The following is a 25,154-nucleotide window of genomic DNA, read 5'->3' as shown; positions in this document are numbered from 1 at the left end:
ATCGTATGTGGCGCAGTGTGTGCCTCTGCTCGTGCTCCCGGCACCTCCCCCGGTTCATGCCGTCCCCCACTCTGCCCGGCAGCCGTCGCTCGCGGCCCAAGAAGCGCTACAAGCCGCGCCAGAGCAGCGTCGACTCTGCCGGCGACGATGCCAGCTCGTCGTCGCTGGAGTCGGACGGCGAGCCGCCGCCGGCCGCCGCACAGCCGGGCAAGTCGAGCAAATACGGCCGCGCCCCGGCACCGGCCGGCCGACCCGGCCGCCGGCGCGTCGACAGTGGCGGCGGCTCAGCGTCGCCGTGCTCGAGCGACGGCGAGCCGGCGCCGCCGCCGCCCGGCCGTCGGCGGCCGCAGGCGGCGGCGCCGGCCGCCGGCACGCCCGAGGAGCAGAGCTCGTCAGGCATGTCGTCGGCGTCGTCGCGCAGCAGCGCCGGCGGTCTGGCGGCGCCCGGCGGCGGACAGCTGCGCGGTCTGTTCGACGGCCTCAGTCACCTCTTCACCACCGGCGACGGCAGGAAGCGGGAGCGGCCGAGCAGCTACTCGGCGCCGGCCGGCCGGCAGCGGCGGCCGACCGGCGAGCCGAGCGGCGACGGGCCGACCAGCCCCGGCCGTCGCTCGGGCCCCGGCAGTCCGTGCGGCCGCTCGCCCAGCTGGGAGGCCGGCTCGCCGCCGCCGCCGCCGGCGCCGGCGCCCCCGCCGCCTCCGCTGCCCCCGCCGGCGCTGCCGCCGCCACCCGCACCGCTGCAGCAGCCGGCGCGGCCGGCGGCACCGGCGGTGGGCAGTCCGCCGGCGGGCGAGCGGCCGCGATCGGCGGCGGCGGCGGTGGCGGCGGCGTCGTCGTCGCTGTCCGGCGCGGAGGTGGAGCCGGCGTCACTGGGCGAGGGGCCGGCTCGGCGAGCCACACCTGCTCGTGGCGCCCTCTGTGGACGGTAGGTGGCCGGCGGCGCAGTCGACGCCTGGCGGAAGCCGAAGCCACGCGACGGGCACCCGTGCTTCAGGCACGCGCTTGGTGTGGCGTTCACGCAGTGCATGGAGACTGGCAGCACTTAACCTGGCATGACAACTTGGCTTTGGTTCATCTGTGTATGTGTGCTGGTGTGTTTATTGATGCATGCTTGGTACGCGGAGCCCGCGGTCCGTTTTTTGTACCGCAGCGCCTTACTCGTAAGGCGATATTCTGCTTCTTGCGACAGTTTTGGCATGCTTGATGGTCTGTACTGCTACTGTGAGCCGTATGTTATCAGTAGCACCGTGTGCCCAGCGAGGCGGACGTTAGATGCGAGAAGTTATCGTACCCGGCTAGCAGTAACTGAGCGGGCCCTGGACCGTCTCGCCCCCCGCTGATTGGCTGCTGATGAGGTGACGTCATGCCGTGTCCTTTTCTTACATTGGCCGGGTATTGTCCTGATAGATTGCGGTCTCATCTGGAGTTTGTTGCTGCCGCGCGCTCGAGGTCGATCTGTGGAGAGCATGTGAACGGTAGGCCGTTGACGCTCCGACAGGGGCTCCGCTACGGAGGCCTGCCGTTCGTGCGCACCTCCCACCCGTGTGGAGAGGACGCCGTTCGGGGCCCTCTCCGCCATGGCGTGTGTGACGCAGCCGTCATCGCGGGAGCTCGCTTGGTCGTCAGAAAAGTTGGACGCTCCTCAAAACCGTGACCCCATAACTCTGAACGATACGGAGTGGCGCTCCGTCAGCGCGGAGAGGGGCTCGTTTGTCATGTCGCCGTCGGCCTGCTGTACCTGGCTTGGCGGGGCCGGGTGCGCGCGTCTTTTGTGCCCTGGACTGGCGCGGTGACGGCTGTTCTGTTGGAAGCGGTAACAGATCCTGGCGTCTAAGTTTGGCCGATCGGAAATGGGCTTCGCTTTCAAAGTGGCAATATCTTGGCGTTGGAAGTTTTATGTTGCGTCTGGCGGAAATGACTGTCGTCTGCCTGCCGGCATGCGTTTCTGCGTTAGGACGTGGTGAGTAGAACATTGTTCTCGCATGTCTGCTCTTCGGTTACGGGCTGGCACGGCTGACGCGCTTCGGCATGCATGTATTTAACCCGAACTAGTTCAGGTGGCTGTTAGCCTTGCTGTCCGTTATTGACGCCTCACTGAGATGTCTTCCCGTGTAAACTGTTCCACGCTGCTCTGTGCGTACGCTGCGCTCCTGTTTATCCAAAGAGTGGGACTAACGCGCTACAGTTTGTTCCATTGGTTTGATACAGGTTTTGTTGTGTATGCCCCCGGACCGCGCGTCTGACCTCGTGTGACCCCATGCTATGATGTCGCCGACCTCCGCCCGGTGCGGCTCTTGCCTCTGTCGGGGAGCCTGGCGCGGCTTGTCAGGCCTCAGCGTTTTGCTCTCATTGAAGTCAGACGGTCTCGTCACTCCTTGCCTGGCATGTTCCGTGGTATCCGGTCCTGATTCCTGACCCCGGTCTGATGTAATGGCAGTGTCGGCCCCGACGTAAGCGAGGCGTTCACGCGTGCCGGCCGGCTGGGCCTGGTTCGACCCCCGGCTTATGTTGTATGCCCGGGCACCTGACCGCCGCCTCTCCGTCGCACCGCAGGTCAGCCCCCGACCGAGGCCTCCATCCGGTCTCAGGCCAAACTGCCGCCGGGGGTCACCGAACGCGACGTGCTCACCTTCAAGAAGGCCAAGGCCCAGGTCAACGAGGTCAGTAGCCGACGCAGGAGCGCGGGAGGCGCGGCTCGAGCTGCCCACTCTAACCTGTCCGCTCCCGCCAGCTGACTAGATCAGCCGTCCACGGTCCCGTCCATGGTCAGCTGACTAGATCAGCCGTCCACGGTCAGCTGACTAGATCAGCCGTCCACGGTTCCGTCCACGGTCAGCTGACTAGATCAGTCTGTCCATGGTCGGCTGACTAGATCTGTCTGTCCATGGTCAGCTGACTAGATCAGCCTGTCCATGGTCAGCTGACTAGATCAGCCCGTCCACGATCAGCTGACGAGATCAGCCGTCCACGGTTAGCCGACTAGATCAGCCCGTTCACGGTTAAGCAGCCTTCTCTCTGGCCATTCCTCGTCCACCCCCGCATCGGATGGCTTTGTCGCCAGCTCACCGTCACTGGTCTGTTCTCTCACCATCAGTGCAGCCTGCTCACCTCTCGGGTCTCCACATCGCCTCTCACCAGGTTACCGTTTCATCAGCCGATCGGCTCACACTCTCACCAGCTGACTCTCGCAAAGCTTCTCCGTTCTGCCTGCCTTCTTCTTTGGGTGTTGCTGTTCACAAGCGCCTGAGCTGTACCGCAGCATGTACGTGTTTGTCGCTTGTTTGTTTTGCACACACATCTCCGGCGGTGCTTTTTCCCGGACCTGAACGGTTATAATGCCAATAACCCAATAAACAGCACTCTGTACACGGCACAGGGCCGCACTGTAACAGCCTGGCCTGACGGGGCGGTCTGGCGGCGGCCGGCTGGCGGGCTTGGCTGACGCTGCGCACTTCAGTGCGCTCCCCGCTGGGGGCGGCGCCTGCGCCGGAGAGGAGGGCGGCGCGCTGTCACCCCGCTCGCTGTCTGACCGGCGGCCAACACGGCAGTGTTTCGGGCAGGTGACGGGCGGCGGCGGCGACGGCTCGGCGGACCGCTCGCCGGCCGCCATCCAGTTCGGCCGGCACCACATCAGCACCTGGTACTCGGCGCCCTACCCGCAGGAGTACGCCAGGTCAGTGAGGCGTCGCCACCCGCCCCGCTCGCAGGGGTGGGTCGTTGAGGCCGTCGGCCCGAGAAGGCGTCGTTGTTGCAGGGTTGCCGGCAGCCTGAGGCGGCGTCGCTGATAGCGGGTTTTTTGTGTATGGGCAGTGATAGGTACCTGATTATAAAGCCTGCAACCCTGGCATCAGCTATCAGACAGCAGTTGGACGCTCACGTGTCGCGCATTTGCATTCGTACGATGAGCGCTGGGAGGGGGACGGGGAGCTTAAATGCTGTCGGTTGATGGGCAGCTGGTCATGTCTCTAACTGGCGCGCGCTCGAGAGCCACGAGAGTGTCAGCTGTCGTCTCCTCGTGCAGTTCGGTGATGCCCCGCCAGACGGTGGAACTTGGACTCCGCGGGACTGACTGCGTATTTTAGTTGGGAGAGGGACTGGCCGCTCCAGTCCAGTCCGGTCCGGTCCGGTCTGGTTCGGTCTGGCCTGATCCGGTCTGGTCTGGTCTGGTCTAGTTAAGTCTAGTCTGGTCTGGTCTAGTTAAGTCTGGTCTGGTCTGGTCTGGTCCGCTGCTGACCCGTCTGTGTGTGCGGCAGGCTGCCCAAGCTGTACCTGTGCGAGTTCTGCCTTAAGTACATGAAGTCGAGCGGCTGCCGCAAGCGCCACGCCAGCAAGTGCGTCTGGCGCCACCCGCCCGGCACGGAGATCTACCGCTCCAACAGTCTCTCGGTGGGTGTCGGGTGCAGCAGCCCGTGTGGGGGGTGGCGCCGAGCAGACGGGACGTAATGCTGCGCGGTCCGCTGCCGCGTCAGGTTCTCTGTGGGCGGCACCGGATGTACCGTTTTAGGAGCGTCCCGGTGAGTGGCGCTAGTTTAAGGCCTCAAGACAGACCGTTTGTCGGAGGTTGCCAAGGGGAGGGTTGCCGCCTCGCCGGTCCGTCATTGTAGATGACCTCGATGACCCCCTGACCCTGGCTCGCCACTGATTTCGGCTTGCCCCCGGCTGACCCCTGACCTCAGCCGGCTGCGCCTCCGCCAGGTGTTCGAGGTAGACGGCAGCGTCAGTGTAGATGACTTCGGTCACTCTCTGACCCTGGCTCGCCCCTGATCTCGGCCTGACCCGCTGACCCATGACCTCGGCCGGCTGCGCCTCCCTCAGGTGTTCGAGGTGGACGGCAACGTCAACCGCATCTACTGTCAGAACCTGTGTCTGCTGGCCAAGCTGTTCCTGGACCACAAGACGCTCTACTACGACGTCGAGCCGTTCCTGTTCTACGTGCTCACCAGAAACGACAAGAAGGTGCGCCTGACGCGGCGGCCGGCCCGGCCAGAGCGGTCCTCGCGCTGGTGCGGCTGCGTGTGGCGTCGTCAGGGGTCGCCTGCGTTTGTGTGATGTCTCATTGTGTTTGTGTGATCGCTTGCCGTGGTCGCGCGATAGCGTACCGCTTTGCGTAACGGCGCTGATGTGTTTGTGTGTCTTTTTGTGTTTGTGTAGTCGCTTGCTGTGGTCGCGCGATGGCGTACCGCTTTGCGTAACGGCGCTGACTGTGTTTGTGTGTTTTTTGTGTTTGTGCGATCGCTTGCCGTGGTCGCGCGATGGCGTACCGCTTTGCGTAACGGTGCTGATGTGTTTGTGTGTCTTTTTGTGTTTGTGTAGTCGCTTGCTGTGGTCGCGATGGCGTACCGCTTTGCGTAACGGCGCTGACGTGTTTGTGTGCTCGTTTATCAGGCTGTTGTGACTGCTTTTTGCCGTGGTGCGATCGCTCACCGTGCTTGTGCAGTCGCTTGTCGTGCTTGTGCGATGTCTTGTGCTTTTGTGATGGTATATGAAGCGTTGCAGGTGGCCAGCGCTTGTTTCGTGTGGCTGTTATCTTAACGATGCTGGCATACAGAAGTCGCGTCGCTTCTAGGCACGCACTTGTGTATCGGGCGCAGAATTCGGGTGCAAGCGGTGTGCAAGCTGTCATGTCCAGTTAATAATGGCAAACCGCCCTGGTGTTGGCACCTAGTGTTCGTGTGGTTGGTTTAGGGAGCGTCCAGGGTCGACCGTGGGCTGCTGAACCTCGTGTGACGTCACCGCCTCGCCCCAGGGCTGCCACCTGGTGGGCTACTTCTCCAAGGAGAAGCACTGCTCGCAGAAGTACAACGTGTCGTGCATCATGACCATGCCGCACTACCAGCGTCAAGGCTTCGGCCGCTTCCTCATCGACTTCAGTGAGTGGGTGGCGGCAGGCGTGGGGCCAGGTCCCGTCGGCTGACCCCGGCGGCGCCGCGAGCAGACCCGGCCGCTGGGGTCTGCGCTGGCGCCGCTGCGGCCGGACGGGCTCGCCGGCTACGACGTGGAGCGTTCGTGTGCGCGCCAGCACGGACCTGGGGCTGCCCGTGTGTGTGCTGACGTGATGTGTTCACATCGTAAGACGAGCCGTAGAGGTCGGGTTATGGCGCTGGTGATTGCGTTCAGTGAACAGGTTGTTTGTGTTATGGCCGATGTGCACTGCTCTTGTGCTGAACGTGCCATGCTTGCTTGGATACCTGACGCGTCAGTGATGCATCTCGGGCGCCTCCGTCCACCCGAGTGCATGTCGTCGCAGATCAAGATTAGGACACGTGTGCACACGCTCTGTCCATGTGGCCCCGCCCCGGGAGAGGCCCCAGCGCTCGGCTACAGTCACCGGCGGTGCATCGGCGGCCAGCAGCGGCGCCGGCGCGCACGTGGCGCCCCCTGACGCTGACGGCGCCGCGCGCGCGCGCGCCTGCCCCGCCAGGTTACCTGCTGTCGCGGACCGAGGGCCAACCGGGCACGCCCGAGAAGCCGCTCAGCGACCTGGGCCGGGTGTCGTACCACGCCTACTGGCGCTCGGTGGTGCTGGAGTACCTGTACCGGCACCGGGCGGCGGCCGGCAGCCGGCCGCTGGTGCGCGAGATCATGGAGGAGACGGGCATCCACCCGCAGGACGTGTGCACCGCGCTGCACCTGCTCGACATGCTGCGGACGGCGCCCGAGGGCAGGTGAGGACGACGGCGGGACGGGGCGGGGTGGGCTCCGCTCTCACCCAGCCGGCAGACGCACTGTGTCTCGCAGCCGGTGCAGATGGAGCCTCGTGTCGCTGGAGACGCTCTGTCCGTGACTGGCTGCTGCTCGGGAGAGAGCTCAGACGGCGTCTGTGGCGGGGCGGCCGGACCATCGGCGCCAGCACCGCCGGCCGGGGCAGATCGGTCGGCGGTGGTCACTGGAGCGACGCCGGCCGTGTTTGCTGTGGCCTCAGCGTCGGCTAGATTGGCTTTATCGATCGATGGGCCGTATATGGGCGGCTATATCGGGCGATCGGCCGTCCCCCGCGACCCGGCGGCGGGCTGTGACAGCCTTGCCGTGGGTATGTCCTCAGGACGTGTGTACTCAGCATCGACTGGGCGGTGGTGGAGGAGCACGGCCGGCGCGTGGCCTCCAGCACCACCCGGCTGCCACTGGACCCCGACTGTCTGCGCTGGACGCCGCTGCTCTCCGGCCATGCCCACCGGTCTCACGCGGTCAGTGGCCAGGCGCCGTCGGCGGCGGCCGGCTGTTCTGTCCCGATCCGGCCGGACGCACGCGGCCCGATTGGCGCCGCCTGTCGGGGTGTGCACCTGTCTGTGTTGCCCCACGGATCGCTCATGGTATAGAGGCTGGCGAACAGCCTCCGCCCCCTGGTGCGCTCAGAGTTACAGACTGAACTGATGTGTGTGGGTGTCAACTAGTTTTGCGTTTGCTAGCTACAATGTTCGTGTGGGCTGTCTGCGTGTAACGGAAGGATCGGTAGCTGCCGTTGCCGGCCGGCGAGCGCTTTGTACCGGTCATTGTGTCGTCCGTCGGCGGCGAGTCCCGGGCGTGGCGTGCGCCAGAGTCCGCCGCGGCCCGGCTCGGCGGGGGTGCGCCGCCGCTCGTCACGTGACACGACCCTCCCGCCGACAGGACGACGACGCGTCCGAGAGCGATTCGCGCAAGTCGGTCAGTCCGCTGAAGCTGCGGCCGGCGGCGCGGCCCGCTTCCCCCGCGTACGAGCCGCCGCCGCCGTCGCCGTCGCCGCCGCCGGCACCGGCGCGGCCGGCCTCGCCGCCGGCGGCGGCCCGGCCGGCGCGCGCCGAGCGGCGCCCGGCCGGCCGCACCGCCAAGCGCAAGGCGTCGGCGGCCGGCAGCCCTGACCGCGACGAGTCGTCGGCCGAGGGCGACGGCGAGGAGGAGGAGGAGCGGCGCGCGGCCCCCGCCAAGAGGACGCCGGCGCGTGCGAGCTCGCCGCAGTCGCCGGTGGCGCGGCCGCTCAACCGGCCCCGCCAGGCCAAGCTGCAGGAGATGATGGCGTTCCGCGTGCAGCCCGGCGGCGGCAAGAGCAAGCGGCAGAGGGACGCTGATGGCAGGGCCAGGCCAGAGGTGGGCGGCAAGGCCAAGTCTGAGTCCAAGAGCAAGTCGGAGGGCGCGACCAAGGAGCCGAAGACTAAGGCGGAGAGCAAGGCGAAGGCCAAAGCCAAGGCCAAGGCTGGGTTGAAGACCAAGGCCGAATCGAAAGCGAAGTCGGAATCCAAGGCTAAGGCCGACGTCAAGGCCAAGTCGGACTTGAAGACTAAGTCGGACGTGAAGACCAAGTCCGACTTGAAGACCAAGTCCGACTTGAAGACCAAGTCCGACTTGAAGACTAAATCTGAGCTTAAGACCAAGTCTGAATCCAAGGCCAAGTCCGAATCCAGGACCAAGCCGGAGCCGAAGACGAGGCGTGAGACGGAGGCGGAGCCAAAGTCTGAGTCTGACTCTGATTCGGACTCTGGCGGCGAGCGGGAGGAGCACCCGCGCGGGCCGGTGGTCAGAGGGCGGGCCCGCGGCCGGGGCGGCCCCGGCCGGCGCGGTGGCCGCCGGGCCGAGGCGGCCAGCGAGCCGCCGCCGCCGCCGGTCCGTGTCGGCCGGGGCCGGGGACGCGGCGCCGGCCGCGGTCGCCGCGGCGCCGCCGCCTCCACACGGTAAGCGCTGGCTCTTGGCGGCTGCTGTGGAGCCGTTAGTGGGTGAGGCCGCTTGGCGTCGCTGTTGGTTCGCCGGTGACAGCAGGCTGTGTGCTGCGTGCTGTGTGCCGTTCGTCCCACCGGCCAGCCGTCGCGGCCAATGCCTCTGTGGCTCGCGGCTCTGTGCCAGCGGCATCGCTACGAAACCGAATGGTAGCCACCCGACCCGTCTTGAATGCATCGAATGGCAATTCATTGGGGAATGTTGTTTTGTTTGCATAGGGATGCTCTGCTGGATCATGTATTGAGGCATGTGTTGGTTAGCCGCCACAACCTCCTGATCGTTGTTGGGAATGGTGGAACCAGCGTCCCGCCCCGTCCCGGCTCGAGCCTGGGGACGGCCGGGTCACGAGCTCGGCCGCTGTTGTTTGCTGGCCCGTCAGCCGGCCGCGTGCGTGCGTTCCGACTCTGTCGCCCTGACGTGTGCTGTTGCCGGGTCAGGTCGGTGCCGGCGCCGGCGGTGTCTGCGCGGCCGCAGCGGCGGCGTCACCCCTCGCCAGAGCCGGCCGAGTCGCCGGCCGACGCCAGGCACGGGGCCGAGCCGAAGTCTGAGCCGAAGCCAGAGCCGAAGCCCGAGCCGGAGACGCAGCCGAAGCCAGAGCCCGAGCCGCAGCCGCCGGCGGATGGCAAGGTGAGGCTGGCCGGCCGACCACCGACGGCGGCGCGGGAGCAGCTGCTGCTGGCTCGTGTCGTCGGCCGCCCCCCCCCCCCCCGCGCCGAATGAGTGAATGAATGGCATCGATGTGAAGAAATTGGCCTGACCTCTGACCCCATCTTTCCCTTGACACTGGCTGACCCCTGAGCCGGCCTGACCTCGTACCCTTGACCTCGTCTGACTCCTGACCCCTGACCCGTCTAACCTCTGACCCCGTCTGACATCTGGCCTCATTTGACCTCTGACCTTGTGTGACCCCTGAACTTGTCTGACCTGACGCCGTTTGACTTTGACCCCGTCTGCCGACAGGAGGGGTCGCCGCCGCCGGCCGAGCCGCCCAAGAAGAAGCGTGGCTGGCCCAAGGGCGTGCCTCGCGGCCGCACCTTCCGCAAGTGGGGCAAGGCCAAGCGCGGCCGGCCCGGCAACACCGTACGTGGTGCTGGGAGCGGGGTGGGGGGGGGGGGGGGGGCGGAAGGGAAAGGGACACAGCCAGCAGGGGCTCGGTGGGGGCGAGGATGGATTGAATAGAGCTCACGTGCTTGGCGAGGGATGCAGTGCTATCTTATTTGCGATGCACTGCGCGGACATCTGAAGGTCACCGCTCCACGCGGGTTTATATATACGTTGGGCAGGCTTTGACATGATTCGTTACATATGGCGGCTTACATATGATATTACATATGTTGATAAGCTCATCGCAAGCACTGGATGGCCTCCGTGACGACTGCCAAATGAAGTCTGTCGCAAGTGCCGGCGATGGTCGGCGGCGTTTTATGTGACGTCACGTCATAAACCCTTTCATATTGGTGCTTCGCTGGAACGTCCTGTGAGGTTGCGTCATGCTCGCGTTGGCTGGTGTTCTGGGGCGCGGCCATTGCTCATTTAGGTTGTGTGAGCTTGGCTTGTAAATGAGCACCTCGATGACTGCAGGGATTATATCCAGTGTGGCATTAGTTGTCGGTGGCGTTTGTAGGTCGACTCGGTACCCACAGATCCTGTCAATGAACCGTGACCCGACCCTGTTCTGTCCAATTGCTCAGACTACTCGTGCTCCGCAGAAGAAGCCGAAGCCGCAGAAGCGAGCGGCCAAGGTGCCGAAGAAGGTCGCTGCCGACGAGAAAGCGGACCCGCCGACCGAGCAGCAGTCGCCGCAGCAGCAGCCGCAGCCGCCGTCGTCGCCTCCGCCGCAGCCGTCGCCACCGGCGCAGCAGCAGCAACCGAAGTGCGAGGAGCCGACGGCCGTGGAGGAGCAGGTAAGAGGGCCCGCGACTGCGCCGCCCGCCGCTGCGCAGACGGCATCGCCGCTCGGCCGCCTCATACCTGCCGTGCCTGAGGCGGCCGGCTATGAACGAGGCGGCTGGCTGTGAACTAGGCGGCTGGCTGTGAACGAGGTGGCCGGATGTGAACGAGGCGGCTGGCTGTGGACTAGGCCGTGATGATGGAGTGTCAGCTGTCTTTTGTGTGTTTCTGTCGGCCGGTGATGCGAACGATTTGAGTAGGCAAAAGTCTACCTAAATAGGAGGGTGGATTAGCCGGCCAATGACTGTGCCATGTGCTAAAACGGTGCATTGGCCCGTTTCTTGAGGTGAAGTGGCTTCAGTTGTCCTTCGATTTGGCTAGTTGTGGCTATGGGATGATCATTCCGTACATAACGAAGACCTGAAACGCGTTCAACCATCATTTTAAGCAACAAAATCAACATGTTGCTAACGCCTAGCATCCAGACTGAGTTCTGCCTGACTCTGTGGTTCGCATCATGAGAGCGCGCCATGCCGCGTAGCCGATGTGATGAGCACCTAACGGACCGCCCAGGCTGCAGTCACATTGTAAGCCGCGGGCTCGCTGCCCGCTTGGCCAGCTGTCTGTGTCCCGTGCCGTGCTGTGACGCGTTTCCTGACCTCCAGGAGACGCAGCCGGAGCCGGAGACGCCGGCGGAACGGCGCGCGGCCCGCGCCGCCGCCCGTCGCTCGCCGCCACCGCCGCCGCCGGCCGCTGTCGCTCGCCACACCCCCGAGCCGGAGGTGCTGCGCGAGGCGTCGCCGGCGCTGCCGCCGCCGCCGCCGCCGCCGGCCGCGCGCGCCGACGACGAGTGCAACGTGAGCAACTCGAGCGAGGAGAGCAACACGAGCGTGGCGGCCGAGTCGTCGGGCGGCACGCCGGAGTCTGAGGAGTCACCGCACGAGTCGCGAGTGTTGGACGCGTCGCCGGACGCGCCGGCGCCGGTCAAGGCGGCCGAGGAGGCGGCAGAGCCGCCCGCCGAGCCGCCAGTGGAGCCGCCGGCCCAACGGCCGTCGGCGCCGGCGGCGGAGGAGCTCACGGCAGAGGAGTCTGCGCCGCCGAAGCCGCCCGCGTCTCCGGCGGAGAACGCCTCGGCCGACGACGGCGAGGAGGCGGGCGGCGCAGCTGTGGAGGAACCGCAGCGGACACCAACAGAGGCGGAGAAGAGCTTGAAGGGGCCGGCAACGGCCGAGGGGGCGGCGGAGCGCCACGGCCAGGCCGGCAGCCGGCCGGACGGCGCCGCGATGGCCGAGAAGGAGCAGGGGAAGGCGGAGCCGCCGCCAGCCAGCCCGGTCGCCGCCGACCACCGACCTAACGGCGGTGCTGCCGGCGACGGCGGGGACGGCACCAACGGCCACCGAGCTGGCGCCGACGCCGATGTTGACGTCGACGCCGAGCAGGGCCGCAAGGAGGCGACCAACAGTGAGCGAGAAGCCGGCGGCGGCGACGCCGCGGGGGCACCGGCGCCGGCCGTGCCGCCCAAGAGCTGCGCCGAGCCCGAGCCGGAGCCGGTGCGCGCGGCGCCGCCGCCCGAGCCGGCGCTGTCGGAGGCGACGGTGGAGCGGCCGTCGTGCGCGCGCCAGCGGGCCGGCTCTCCGCCGGCGGCGGCCCGTCCGCCGGCCGCCGACCCGGCCAGCCTTGGCGTCTACACGCCCGACTCGACGACCAGCTCTGTGCAGTCGCTGCACGGCTACCAGCAGGCCGAGTTTGACGTGACGCAGCTGGGTGTGGAGTCGCCGGCGTCCGTGTCGTCCGGCGACGCGCCCTGCGGCCCGCTGACCAGCCAGCCGGGCTCCAGTCAGCCGCCGGCGGCCAGTCCCGGCCAGGCGGCGGCGGCTGCGGCGGTGGCGGCGGCCGCCGGGCAGGTCCGGCAGCAGGTGATCAGTCCTGTGCAGCCGCAGCAGCAGCAGCCACAGCAGCAGCAGCAGCAACAACAACAGCAACAACAACAGCAACAGCAACAACAGCCACAGCAGCATCAGCAACAGCAACAGCAGCAGCAACAGCAACAACAGCAACAACATCAGCAGCAACAGCAACAACAGCAGCAGCAGCAGCAGCAGCTGCCGCCCATCGCCAGTCCCGGCCACCAGATGCAGCAACAGCAGCAAACTGTGCCGAGCCCGAGTCACCACGGACACCAGCCGGCGCCAAGTCCTGGACACCAGATGCAGCACCAACCGGTGCCAAGTCCCGGCCACCAGATGCAGCACCAACCGGTGCCAAGTCCCGGCCATCAGATGCAGCACCAACCGGTGCCAAGTCCGGGACATCACGTTCACCAGCCAGTGCCGAGTCCTGGTCATCACGTTCACCAGCAGGTGCAAAGTCCTGGACACCAAATGCAGCACCAGCCAGCGCCGAGCCCGGGGCACCAGATGCAGCACCAGCCCGTGCCCAGTCCGGGGCACCACGTGCACCAGCCCGTGCCGAGCCCGGGTCACCAGCTGCAGCACCAGCCGGTGCCGAGCCCGGGTCACGCGATGCAGCACCAGCCGGTGCTGAGCCCCAGCCACCACTCGCTGCACTCGCCGGCCATGCAGGCGTCGCCCGGCTTCCAGCCGTCGCCGTCGCCGATCCAGCAGCAGTCTGCGCCGCCGGCGGCGTCTCCGGGCCAGCCGGCGTCGCGCGCCGGCCGGCCGCAGCCCGCCAACGGGCACCGGGCGCCGCCGGGGCCGGCCGTCACGTCGGCGGCGGCCGTGGCGGCTGCGGCGGCCGCGCACGCCCAGTACTACCCCCAGTACGGCTACAACCAGCAGCTGTTCGCGGCGCCGCAGCACGGCTGGCTGGCGGCTCAGGTCAGTGGCCGCTGCGGCGTGGGTGGCGCGCGCCGCCCGCTGTGGCGGCGGTGATGACCGCGCGCTGCTGCGTGACGCGACGGGGGGAAGGGGGGGGGGGATTGGTGCGGGATCAGTCGACCTCTCCTGAACTGTGGCGCTGATTCCGCCGTCTGCAGTATTCGCCGACATGCTCGGCCTGTAAGTTACCGAGCGGAGACGCCGATCTCGCGGTGCAAGGCGCTCCTGTTGTGCGTGTTGTCCTTAAGCGGCTTGCTCCGCTGTCTGTCTGGTGACGGGGGGCGGCATGCTGCGGCCGTCCTGCTGCTGCGACAGTGACGGCGGAGTGTCGGCACGCTCGACATTGTCGCGCCGCTCGCGCAGCAGCTGTGTCGCATGGCCGGACGGCCGTCTCACCCACCGCCCACCCAGCCGTGGCCCGCCTCCGCCCACCGACTGTCGCAGCTGACCCGCGTGCTCCGCGGCGGCAGGGCGCCGGGCACGGCGGCGGCGCCAGCTACGGCCAGATGCTGCAGCACGGCTCGGCCGGCTACTACGGCGCGGCGGCGGCGGCAGCGGCGGCCGCGGCCGCGGCGCCGCCGGCCGCCAGTCTGGCCGGCTCGGCCGCCGGACCGGCCGGCAGTGCCGCCGCCAGCTCGTGCAGCATCACCAAACTGCAGCAGCTCACCAACACCATCATGGACATCGCGCCCGGTCGGTGCACGCGCCGCGGGGAGGATAGGGCCGGGGTTCTGAGGGACCTCCAAGGGGCGTGTAGAATGACCTGATGCTTTACCATACATCGGATGTGGCTGTGCATGCATTATCCTGTGGATAAAAACCATTCCTCCGATGGTATTGTCCAATGCGTCAGACCATGTGGTACGGGGCCCATTGACGTGAAAATGGATATACGGGTAGGAATTTATATTATTAAAGTCATTCTTGCGGGGGGAAAGTTGCTTTATTAGGTGGCTAGAATCGCATTATTCGCTTCAGCCAATGCGCATCCCATGAGTCCAGAGGTTTCGCGTGTCCCTCTGGCTGTGCCCTTCGTCCAGCTGTTGGCACGCACCTGTCCGCACGGGCCGATCCGGGCCTGTCCGCTCGGGCCGATCGGTGGCCGCCGCTGACCCTGTCGCTGACCCCTCCCCCGCTGACCCCAGCGCTGACTCCACCGCTGACCCCACCGCTGACCCCACCACTGACCCCTCCCCCGTTGACGCAACTGCTGACGCGGTCGCTGACCCCACCGCTGACCCCCCGTTGACTCACCCCCCAGCTGGCCCCTCGCTGACCGGACCGCTGACCCCACCGCTGACTGCCCTGCCCTGCCCACAGGCAACACCACCACGCCTCCGCCGGCCACGCCTCCGCCGGGCGGCGGCCACAGCATGACGCCTCCGCCGCCGCGGCACGCCCACCTGGGCACCTACTACGGCGGCAAGCAGCCGGCCGGCTACGAGCGACGGCGCGCGCAGCGGGGCGCGGCGGCGGCGGCGGGCGCGGCGCCGGCTCCGGCGCCGCCGGCGCCGCCCGCCATGCCGCCCGCCATGATGCCTTACTTGCCGCACCATCAGAACGGCTACCACAGGTGAGCAGCGGCCGCCGCAGAGGCCGTCGTCACTGGCGGCCTGTCCTGGTGCGGACTGTCGGGAGTCACCATGGCGGAGAGCGAGATCCGCCGGTACGCGCCGGCATCTGCCGTGTACCGGCGCGGCGTGCGCAGCAGATGCCGGCGAGCCGGGGCGGAGCGACAAATCTGGTCATCTGGGCGGGCATTGGGGTCTGGCCCTGCCACTTAACTGCTTTACGGCAGATATCCCGGATGTGGACGTGATGTAGCGTCCTGTTCACGGGGTTCCACGGGAGACGCGTCAGCTGATCTCCTTCAGCTAGTCTCTCCTCGGCTGGTCTCCCACCAGCCGGTCTCCCGTCGGCCGGTCTGCCTTCAGTTTGTCTCCCGTCGCCGGTCTCCCTTCAGCCTGCCCCCCCCCCCCCCCCCGTCAGCCTGTCTCCCGTCACCGGCAGTCGGTCTCCCTTCAACCTGCCCCCCGTTAGCCGGTCTCCCGTCAGCCGGCCTTCCGTCAGCCTGCCCCTCGTCAGCCGGTCTCCCTTCAGCCTGCCCCCCGTCAGCCGGTCCCCCGTCAGCCGGCCTCCCTTCGGCCTACCCCCCGTCAGCCGGTCCCTCGTCAGCCGGCCTTCCTTCAGCCTGCCTCCCGTCAGCCGGTCTCCCGTCAGCCGGCCTCCCTTCAGCTGGTCTCCCTTCAGCCTGCCACCCGTCAGCTGGTCTTCCTTCAGCCGGCCTCCCGTCAGCCGGCCTCCCTTCAGCCGGCCTCCCTTCAGCCGCCATGCCGTTCCGCGCGCGCTCCCGCTCCTCGCTGGGATATCTCGGGAATGATCGATGGGCCGTGTCGTCGGGAACGGAGAGAGGCTGAGGATGAATGTGGGGAGCGGCCGCCATCAAAGGCAGGACGCATCTAGAGCTAACATGTTCACTGCGTCATGTTCCATGAAAAGGAACGAAGCCTGTCGCGCCGCTCAAAGGACGCGTATCAAAGTTCCGCCTAACATTCTCGCGTTGATGCGCCATCGGTCCAGCAGCCATTGTTGAACCGGAACGTGGCGTTTAATACTTAACGAGATGGTGCGCCGAAGGTATTGATTTTCAAGGCATAATGCCTTCGTACGGGGTGCCAGCGTACCCTGCGATAAAAACAAGGATGTTCCACGAGGAAATGTGAGGCCTTGTCTCAAACTGGAAACACCCCTGCCGGAGTTTTTGCGCTGTATTTTCGTCGTAGCCGACACAGTTGCCGGAAAGTCTGAGCAGCATTCGTCTTGATAACACGCGCAGCCTGGGTGTAATTTCTTTCCGGGCAGGGCGCCAAATCCGGCGAAGCGAATCCCCCTCACGGCAGGCTGGATTAAGTGCGCACGCGGCACGCTACTCATAAATTGTTTAGTTCTTGAAACACAGAAGCGAATTTCCCAAACAAATACAGACCAGGCCATTGGTTAATGTCACGCCGTAAGAAGACGCATGGAGAGTCGCTCGATTTGGTTTACATCTATGTATCATATCATTAATCGATGTGACTCGCGACCCGGGAAATTTTCCGCTTACGGAAAATATTAACGCGGCAAGATTCTCGAAGGCCGTGGTCATTAGTCGGGCTTTGTGACATTAGTTTTCAGAACGCTTGATGATAAATACGGCCGGAATGCCGCACAATCGCCGAAGTCGATACCGGCGCGGTATGCTGCATTCAGTGGCTGTGCTTCCCGCGCCTTACGGCCGTCTGGCTTGCCGGGATAACGAGCTGGTGTGGTGTATGCGTTTCCCTACCTCGCGCTTACTTACACTAGGCAGATCAATTACTCGCCTGATATATATATTAAGAATGCCCACTCGCTTGATCAATACCCCGCTACCGGCTTGAGAACTGCAATAGGCGAGACACAGCTCCTCACTGGCATGTGTGGCGGAGCGGTGCGCTGCTGAGGCCGTCGCGTGGCGGCGGGGTGGGAGCGGCGGCGTCCTCTGTCGCCGGCCGCCGCGGCTCGGCCGCCTGACCGTGCGTCCTGACCTGACCAGACCTGACCAGACCTGACGCGTCCGTTGGCAGGATGTCGCCGCAGCAGATGACGCCGTACATGGCCGGCGGCTTCATGGGCGCTCCCATGATGGGCCACGTGATGCCCGGCCACCAGGGCCAGTACGGGCCGCCGCCGCCGCACGCGCCGCCGTCGCACCCGCACGCGCCGCACGGCCACCACCACCCGGCCGCCGGCGGGCCGCAGGAGGCGGCCGCCCTTCAGCGAGGTAAGAGCGCGCTCGGTCGTGCCGCCGCCCGCTCGTGGGCGCGGCCTTTGCTGGCGCCGACCACCGCCGCAGTGGACGCACCCGTGAAACCTAACCGCTACCGCGGGGCGACCGGGTCTCTTGTCTGCGATCGCCCTCTGCGGCGAAGATGTGAAGTGGAGCTGTGGACTTCCGGCATCATACAAGGGCGTGGCGCTGTGTGTGTGTCCTCCCCGCCCCCCCCCCCCCGCTCTGCTGGTGTCGGCTCAGTCTTGTGGAGGCGTGTAGCGATGTGGTGTTGTGGGCTGGGTGAGGGCGTGTTGCATTAGGGCGAAAACCGCCCCCGTCCGGGGGACAGGGGAGTTCATCTGTGTTTGTTCGTGAGCTTCAAGTTTCGACGTTGCGGTGGAATAACATTGGGCTGCCAGAATGAGTCGTTGCGCCAATCCGTTACTCTATTAGCCAGTAGGAAGTGTGCGGCTTCCTTGAAGAAGGAATTTCGTGACTCTCAGTTCGAAATGTGCTGGTGGTCCCCTTTTCCTTCACGTGTTTTGTCGACGATCAGATAATTATGGAAGACCCCGCGGCTCGGTCATCTTTTGGTTGGACCTTTCGGCGCTAGCGCAGCGTAGGCAGAATCAAGCACAAACCTGTGCCAACCACAGGTGTGCCAGAGACTTTCAGTCGCAGAGTGAGGGCTTTGCTATGCTGGATTTTGAGGGCTTTGCTGATGAAGATTGTGCCGTTTTCAGGTCACCACCAGGGCAACATGTATCCGTACGGCTACGGCCTGGTGCAGCAGCTGAACAGTGGCGCCATGCGACGGTGACCCGCGGAAAAGCGTCGCCGACGGCAGTAGCGTCGTCTGGCGGCCGTCACGCCAACTGCAACTGCGGCGCAGGTGGCGTCTGGGGCGAGTCCGGAGCCGTGCTGAGTTATGAGCGTCTACTGGCCGGGCCCGCAGAGTGGCTGTGTCGGAGCTCGCCGGAGTAAACAAATAACGAAGACCCGAGATTGCTGCACCGGCCGCTCGAGTATTTACGGCTGCGACTTCGATCCGAGCGTGCTGCGTCGAATGTATATTTTTGATGAAGCTGCCCCGGCAGCGCGAGAGGCCCCTGTTTGCGTGCCCGGCGGCGAGAGCGAGACGCGTAGTATGTGACTGACGGCGGAGCAGGGTCCCGAGTTCAAATATACTCCTGGCTTCTGTAGAAGCCGCAATGTGATAGACATGCCAAGGAGCTGCATACGTCCCGGTCTGGCTCGTCCTTGGAAATGTTCTCAGCGTGCGCGTGTGCTCTTGGATGCTCCCGGCGCGGGGAGGCAGTGTTATGGAGACGGTTGTGAGCGGTAATAGCTTTAGCACGTTACCTAGTAGCAAGACATAATAAACTCATGCAATTCTTTTCTGCAATGTGTGTGTTGAACTCGGGCGCATAGAGGGCCCACCAGGAAGGGCTCGGCATGACCCGCGGCTCGTCGCCCCGCCAGAGCCGGGGCGGTTACACCGGTACCGTCTCATAAGCAAGACTAGCGGAAGGTGACGTCCGTGGCGGACTGCCGCCCAGCGGTGCCGCTGGATTGGTGGCGTGCGGGGGTGCCGCGTGCGGCGTGGCGATCTGTTCCCACTGGCGTGCCCGCGTGCGTCGTAACGCGCCAATAGTAGTGGCGTGGGGAAGCGGTATGACGTCTCGCGCGTTATGCTCAGGGGCGATCGTCACGCCCAATCTGGGTACGCGTCTGGAGCAGAACGACGTCCAGGATTTTATTTATATGTAGTTGATAGACGTCACGCGGACAGTGTCGCCCTCACCATCAAGTGCGTGCGCTCCCGAGAATGTCCAAATCTGGCGTCGCGGCGGCCTTTCCGTCGCGGGTTAATTTTACCCCAGGCCCAAATGTCCGCATAAATAATCCCTACTGTCACTGAGTACAAAAGCTGCGATTAGCACTTGCTCGCCAGTCGTTCGAAGTAAAAGGAAATAAGACACGCCCGAGGCACCTAAGCGTGCGATCAGGCCACTTAAGACTCGTATAAAAGAGGGCTTCGGATGACGACTGGATTAAGCGAGAAGAGAAATATCCTGTGTGAAGCCGCGATTGTTGAGAAAGTAACGCGTTCGGCAAACAGCGTGACGTCGGCAGGTGCCCGTGGGACACGCCTCCGCCGCTGGTCTATTGTAGCTCGGGACTAGTGCGTGCGTTCGGCACCAAGTTCACGCACCCCGTGTTTGAACATGCTCTTACAAGGACGGTGATTCAGTGCGGTGCTCGACCTCGTGTGAGACTGCCTGCAACAGTCGGTGCCCCGTCAAGTTGCAAACATGTTGACCCTGCAAAAGCGAAATTAGCTCGATTGCTGTTTGTGCAACTCTGAGCATTTCTCCCACTCAAGATGGCGGACGTCGCCAGCTTCACTGCTAATTAATTACCTTATTTTGATCTGGATGACGTAGAAGGCCGTGTAAAAGCTCTTTAGGGGAGTTATGAGTGGCGAGTCCCTTTCTGGATTTATTTTTGGGTTTCGAGGCCTAATCCAACGCCAACTCAAAGGTCAAATATCGAACTCAGAGAGGACCCCTGACCTACGCACAGTGTCACAGCACCTACGAGACCTTGAGCGCACTTGTACCAGCCAGTACCTGCCACGCCCCTCTACTTCTACTCACAATAATTATCACTGTGTACATCTCGCTCCTCTTCCTTGACTGGCGTTCATCTGCTTCCTGGTGCAGCGGCTATAGCACACGATTTCTCGTGAACTATTATAGCAGTCTGTTCGCCAGTACAACCTCTGCAGCAGAACGGCGACATTGAGCTGTTTCCTTTACGACTCGCCCACCAGGCTACGCAGCTGCAGCGCTGCAAAGGCTTTTTAACCCGAATATGAATACTGAATACTTTTACTTTTTTATGTATATATACTTTCACTGAATACTTTACTAATAATACTACTAATACTACTAATACTTTTACTGAATACTTTTTATATATATTATAATAATAATAATTTTTTAACCTGAATACTGAATACTTTTTAACCTAAATAGTCCACTGTCGTCAGGCTCAGGCAGCAGTGCACTCGGCGTGGATGTCGAAAGACTGCAAGAATGAAGAGTCACGGCCTCAGTCCACTGTTGTCAGGTTCAGCCAGCAGTGCACTAGGCGTGGATGTCGGAAGTCTGCAAGAATGAAGAGTCACGGCCTCAGTCCACTGTTGTCAGGCTCAGCCAGCAATGCACGAGGCGTGGCTGTCGAAAGACGGCAAGAATGAAGAGTCACGGCCTCAGTCCACTGTTGTCAGGCTCAGTCAGCAGTGCACGCGGCGTGGCTGTCGAAAGACTGCGAGAATGACGAGCTGGCCGGAAGGGGGCGTTTCAATGCTCAGCAGGACCGACGTGACACGGGCACTGCCCCGAAGCCTAAGACACTGATGGTGCTCGGGGCAATGACCGACACACCGCCTGACAGCCAGACATCCTTCTGTCTACGCTGACGTGTCACCGGTTGCTGATGCTGATGCGCTGATGTGCTCATGTACCACCGGACTCTCAGTGCTCTCGGTATGCAGCGCACCCATTATTTCACAGTCGACCTCCACTTGTATCAGACTGCATGTCTGGTCTAATCCAAAAGCCCTCAGCTCCTGACCAACCTCGTGGTTCATGGTTCATGGTTCGTGGTTCATCACGTGCATCACACGGGTATGATGCACGCTCCCCAGTGTCCTGGGCTGTGCAGGGACACTGATGAGGGTATCTGTCGTTTGCGCAGCTATTGAAGAAAATGAAACATCTCTGAATAATGTCATGCAAGAAAACTAGGCCAGAGATGACAAAATATGAATTTTGTCATACAAATGATGCAGCACGCAGCAAAACAGATAATCTTCACGCAAGTACGGCATAAACGTGGAGGTAAGTGTAATCATAAATGTTGACGTAAACGCTGACTAGCTCAACCAGCTGTACACAACCGGACAGCACATCGCGGGTTTCATCGCCTTCGTTTGTTGTATTCATGAAACATCTCTTAGAAAGCTTCCCTAAAACTTGCTGTTTCCATTTCAAATGTGATATTATTCCGGCTGACAGCGGTGCTGACCGCGCACCACGGCGAGGGCAGGCTGCCTGCCGGGCCGCGCACTTCTGAGCACATGAGATCTCAGCCGGGATCTGACGTCATACCCCGCGCCCGTTGTATTTTGCTGGCGACCGCCGCCTGGGCTACTCGGCAGAGGCGGAGGCAGGGGGAGACTGAAGGAGTCACAGCCCGTTCTCTGTAGGCGGCGGGGTCATTTGAGCCGAAGGCTCGAGGACATTGTGGCAGTTAAACGCGCGCCCGGGTGGCCGGTTGGATACCGTTCGCTCGGGTGGAGGGTCAATTTGCCCCCCCCCCCCCTGAGATCTCAGGAACTAAGAAAGCTAGAAACACCGAATTCGCAGGGTATGTTGGCTGTTACTGAACAAGCTTAGGTCAAGGCTTGAGGTCCCTAGGCCATGATTTTATAGTCAAATAACGTCGAACAAGGTCAGTTTCCGGGTTGGCCTCTAAAGTGACCCTAGAACCTAGATACCTGTTCTAGGCAGGAGGTCACATGCTCATTTTAGGTCAGTGATCTTGTTTGACCATTCGAAGATCATGGTGACCAAAATCATACAAGACTGCTTTGAACTTTGCATTTGAATAAGCGGGAAAGATTACGCTTGCCAGTATGTTCCTAAAAACAAAATATTGACCGGGTTCATTGTAGGTCAGTGACCTATTCTGACCTTTAAGAAGTCCATGGAAGATGCATAGTGCAGTTTCTGTTATTAATAAATTCGAAATAAGCATCAGAAACTACCCCTTGCAGCAAGCCCTAGAATAATAAAACAGATTGGTTTTAACCTTGGTCTGTCCTTCAAAACTGGCCTTAGGTCAACGGAATTCGTTCGATATATTGTTGTGTTACATAATAAAATATCTCAGAGATGTTTACCTTCGCCTAACACTCCATTGTTGCATCAGATTGAACGATTTTCTAGAAACTGACTTCGCAGAATCTATGGCCTGACCTTGACCTGCCGCAGGTCAGTGACCTTACGAGATACATCTAAATTTATTAATACCAAACGATCCGCTATTCAACTGTCTACAACTATGCAAAATTTGGCGTGGCTGCGCCCCGTCGTCCGGAAATCGTTCTGGAAAAACCTTCAGCGGGGTCAGTTTGACCCCAGCCCGGGCGCATGTCAAGACGACCGCACGACTTCTAAAAGATGACAACGAGCCGAAGCTTCAACGTGGAGCCCTAACAGGTTCCTCAAATACAACTGCGTCCCTACCACATTTCTGAGATTCATACACGCGTCTGTGAGCGTTCTGACGTTTTTCTCTCAGCACATGAAAGAGTTAACAAGATCACGCGCGTATGAGGATGTACACGCGAGGTTAGGCTTTCACCGGGGGCGTCGTCCCAGAAACGCGCTGGATGAAATTCAGTCTCTGAAAGAACCGGATCCGCACGCTGCTCTTCACTTTGTCAAATATGAGTACCTCTCAATGGTCGACCATCTTTGCGAGATTTTGACTTCACGGGCGTATGCGGGACTTCACGGTGGGAGGGGCATAATGTTAAGTTTACACTGAAACCGAGTTAAGCGTGTTACAAACGCGTCAAGTTTGTTGCATAACAAGAAACAACACTGCGGGCTCTTAATCAACGAGTCTTTCTTATCTTCCCTTTTAACTTTAACTCTAACTTAACGAATCCACCCTGAAGTCTATCTTTACCGAACACCAGGGTTGGCTTTCAGTAACGCGTATCCCAACGCATGCAAAAACAACTCTAAAGGCATAAGGTTTAATATATTGATGAGGTATGAGGCTATAAGGGTATGATGGACTAGCGAATGAGGGTAATACGATAACGCATGCGCCTCCGGGCCACCATGCGCGTACGGCCCAGGTTGGTGGACACTATTGTAGGAAGAATGTGCGTACGGCCCTGGTTGGTGGACACTGTATAGCAGGAATATGCGTACGACCCTGGTTGGTGGACACTATATAGGAAGAATGTGCGTACGGCCCGGGTTAGTGGGCACTATTAGTAAAAATATGCCTACGGCCCGGGTTGGTGGACACTATATAGCAGGAATATGCGTACGGCCCTGGCTGGTGGACACTATATAGGAAGAATGTGCGTGCGTCCCGGGTTGGTAGACATTATATAGCAGGAATATGTGTACGGCCCTGGTTGGTGGACATTATATAGCAGGAATATTCGTACGGCCCAGGTTGGTGAACACTATCTAGGAAGAATGTGCGTACGGCCCGGGTTGGTGGACACTATATAGTAGGGATATTTGCGTACGGCCCAGGTTGGTGGACACTATATAGGAAGAATGTGCGTACGGCCCAGGTTAGTGGACACTATATAGTAGGAATATGCCTACTGCCCTGGTTGGTGGACACTATATAGCGGGAATATGCGTACGGCCCTGGCTGGTGGACACTATATAGGAAGAATGTACGTACGGCCCGGGTTGGTAGACACTATATAGCAGGAATATGCGTACGGCCCTGGTTGGTGGACACTATATAGCAGGAATATGCGTACAGACCTGGTTGGCGGACACTATCTAGGAAGAATGTGCGTACGGCCCGGGTTGGTGGACACTATATAGCAGGAATATGCGTACGGCCCTGGTTGGTGGACTCTATATAGGAAGAATGTGCGTGCGGCCCGGGCTGGTGGACACTATATAATAGGGATATTTGCGTACGGCCCAGGTTGATGGTCACTATATAGGAAGAATGTGCGTACGGCCCGGGTTGGTGGACACTATATAATGGGGATACTTGCGTACGGCCCAGGTTGGTGGACACCATATAGCAGGATCTGAAACCTCTGAAGCTCTGCTTGATGCAATGAAGAAAGACCTTGAACTCATGGTATTTCAACATTAAGTGTTGGGAGTTTTTCTCTCAACACGATCGACCTGAGGTACGCCAGGACGTACTGCCCTGGGACGTACTAGTCAGTGACGCTGTCAACCAAGTGTTGGCTATACTGGTGAAAATCAATGTTTTGAAGCTCTACATTCTGCTTATGGCTAGGAGTTATCAAGGCCAAGCGAAAATGACATTTAAACGCTGAGTCATGTGAAGTATAGGAAATGTTCCGAATATGTACAGACACCGCCCATATGATAAAAGCTAACAGATAACTGGAGTTCCCGCATCCGATACACGGTGATGTGCTGAAGGATGCACAGAGCAAGGGTGGCTAACCCGGAAGGTCACGAGCACCCACACCGAGAACAGCTTCAGAAAATTACTTGCCGCGAACGGCAGGCGCCGTGAACGTTGCCCATACATCACGAGCCTCCAGGCGGATCGTCCCCGCGTGCTGACACCAGATGAGTGGTAATAACCTAAGGGCTGCTTGAAATCCACGCGGCTAAACCCAAAGGAATCGATGTCCCGCACCGAATGGAGGGATAAGAGGCTTACAGTTGCTGCAATCCGAGATTCCAAATACTTTTCGTCCACTATTTTTTGAAGGATGAATAGGTCTTTACCCCCTAATTCTTTGTGGCAATGTCTCTTGGGGGTCCTGTATTTCCACATAAGTCTCCTGAAAATGAGAAATCAGGCTGGGGAATCGTGGTTATTTGCTTTTTGACGCATGGAAAACTGATCTGTAAGCTGATCTCGTCTCCCCTCGTTCTGTCCTGTCCCGTGCGGTACCGTCCCGTCACGTCCCGTCCCGTGCCATCCCGTTCCGTGCCGTCCCGTCCCGTGCCGTTCTGTCCCGTGCCGTCCCGTCCCGTGTCGTTCTGTCCCGTGCCGTCCCGTCCCGTCTCTCTCCGCCCCTTCCCGTCCCATCCCATCCCAACCCATTCCATCCCATCCAATCCTATCCAATCCATTCAGTTCCATCCCATCTCATCGCGTCCCGTTCCGTCCCGCCC

The 25,154-nt window shown here is 61.8% G+C and overlaps 2 protein-coding genes across 2 annotated transcripts in view; both read left to right on the top strand.

Annotated features, from left to right (window-relative positions):
* LOC119104354 (histone acetyltransferase KAT6B) overlaps window positions 1-13,220 on the top strand; it is a gene marked incomplete at its 3' end in the record, with an annotated part of 39,484 nt that extends 26,264 nt beyond the window's left edge. The window contains exons 7-22 of the mRNA XM_037228048.1: window positions 83-236; window positions 823-925; window positions 2,554-2,660; window positions 3,549-3,673; window positions 4,254-4,386; window positions 4,816-4,956; window positions 5,747-5,870; window positions 6,422-6,665; window positions 7,043-7,184; window positions 7,606-7,712; window positions 7,858-7,864; window positions 7,933-8,487; window positions 9,646-9,765; window positions 10,377-10,498; window positions 11,411-12,403; window positions 12,485-13,220. Of these exons, the coding sequence (XP_037083943.1) occupies window positions 83-236; window positions 823-925; window positions 2,554-2,660; window positions 3,549-3,673; window positions 4,254-4,386; window positions 4,816-4,956; window positions 5,747-5,870; window positions 6,422-6,665; window positions 7,043-7,184; window positions 7,606-7,712; window positions 7,858-7,864; window positions 7,933-8,487; window positions 9,646-9,765; window positions 10,377-10,498; window positions 11,411-12,403; window positions 12,485-13,220 (3,913 nt within the window). The remainder of the gene's footprint in view (window positions 1-82; window positions 237-822; window positions 926-2,553; window positions 2,661-3,548; window positions 3,674-4,253; window positions 4,387-4,815; window positions 4,957-5,746; window positions 5,871-6,421; window positions 6,666-7,042; window positions 7,185-7,605; window positions 7,713-7,857; window positions 7,865-7,932; window positions 8,488-9,645; window positions 9,766-10,376; window positions 10,499-11,410; window positions 12,404-12,484) is intronic.
* Window positions 13,221-14,003: 783 nt separating this feature from the next.
* LOC119104429 (extensin) lies at window positions 14,004-18,610 on the top strand. The gene is made up of 4 exons (XM_037228129.1): window positions 14,004-14,105; window positions 14,733-14,985; window positions 17,021-17,217; window positions 17,949-18,610. The coding sequence occupies exons 1-4, from the start codon at window positions 14,090-14,092 to the stop codon at window positions 18,023-18,025; spliced, it is 543 nt and encodes a 180-aa protein (XP_037084024.1). The 5' UTR covers window positions 14,004-14,089; the 3' UTR covers window positions 18,026-18,610.
* The last annotated feature ends 6,544 nt before the right edge of the window (window positions 18,611-25,154 follow it).

The sequence above is a fragment of the Pollicipes pollicipes genome, unplaced genomic scaffold, assembly GCF_011947565.3.
Source record: "Pollicipes pollicipes isolate AB1234 unplaced genomic scaffold, Ppol_2.1 Scaffold_6052;HRSCAF=7182_pilon_pilon_pilon, whole genome shotgun sequence".
NCBI lineage: Eukaryota > Metazoa > Arthropoda > Thecostraca > Pollicipedomorpha > Pollicipedidae > Pollicipes > Pollicipes pollicipes.
This window is presented reverse-complemented; position numbering and strand designations above follow the sequence as displayed.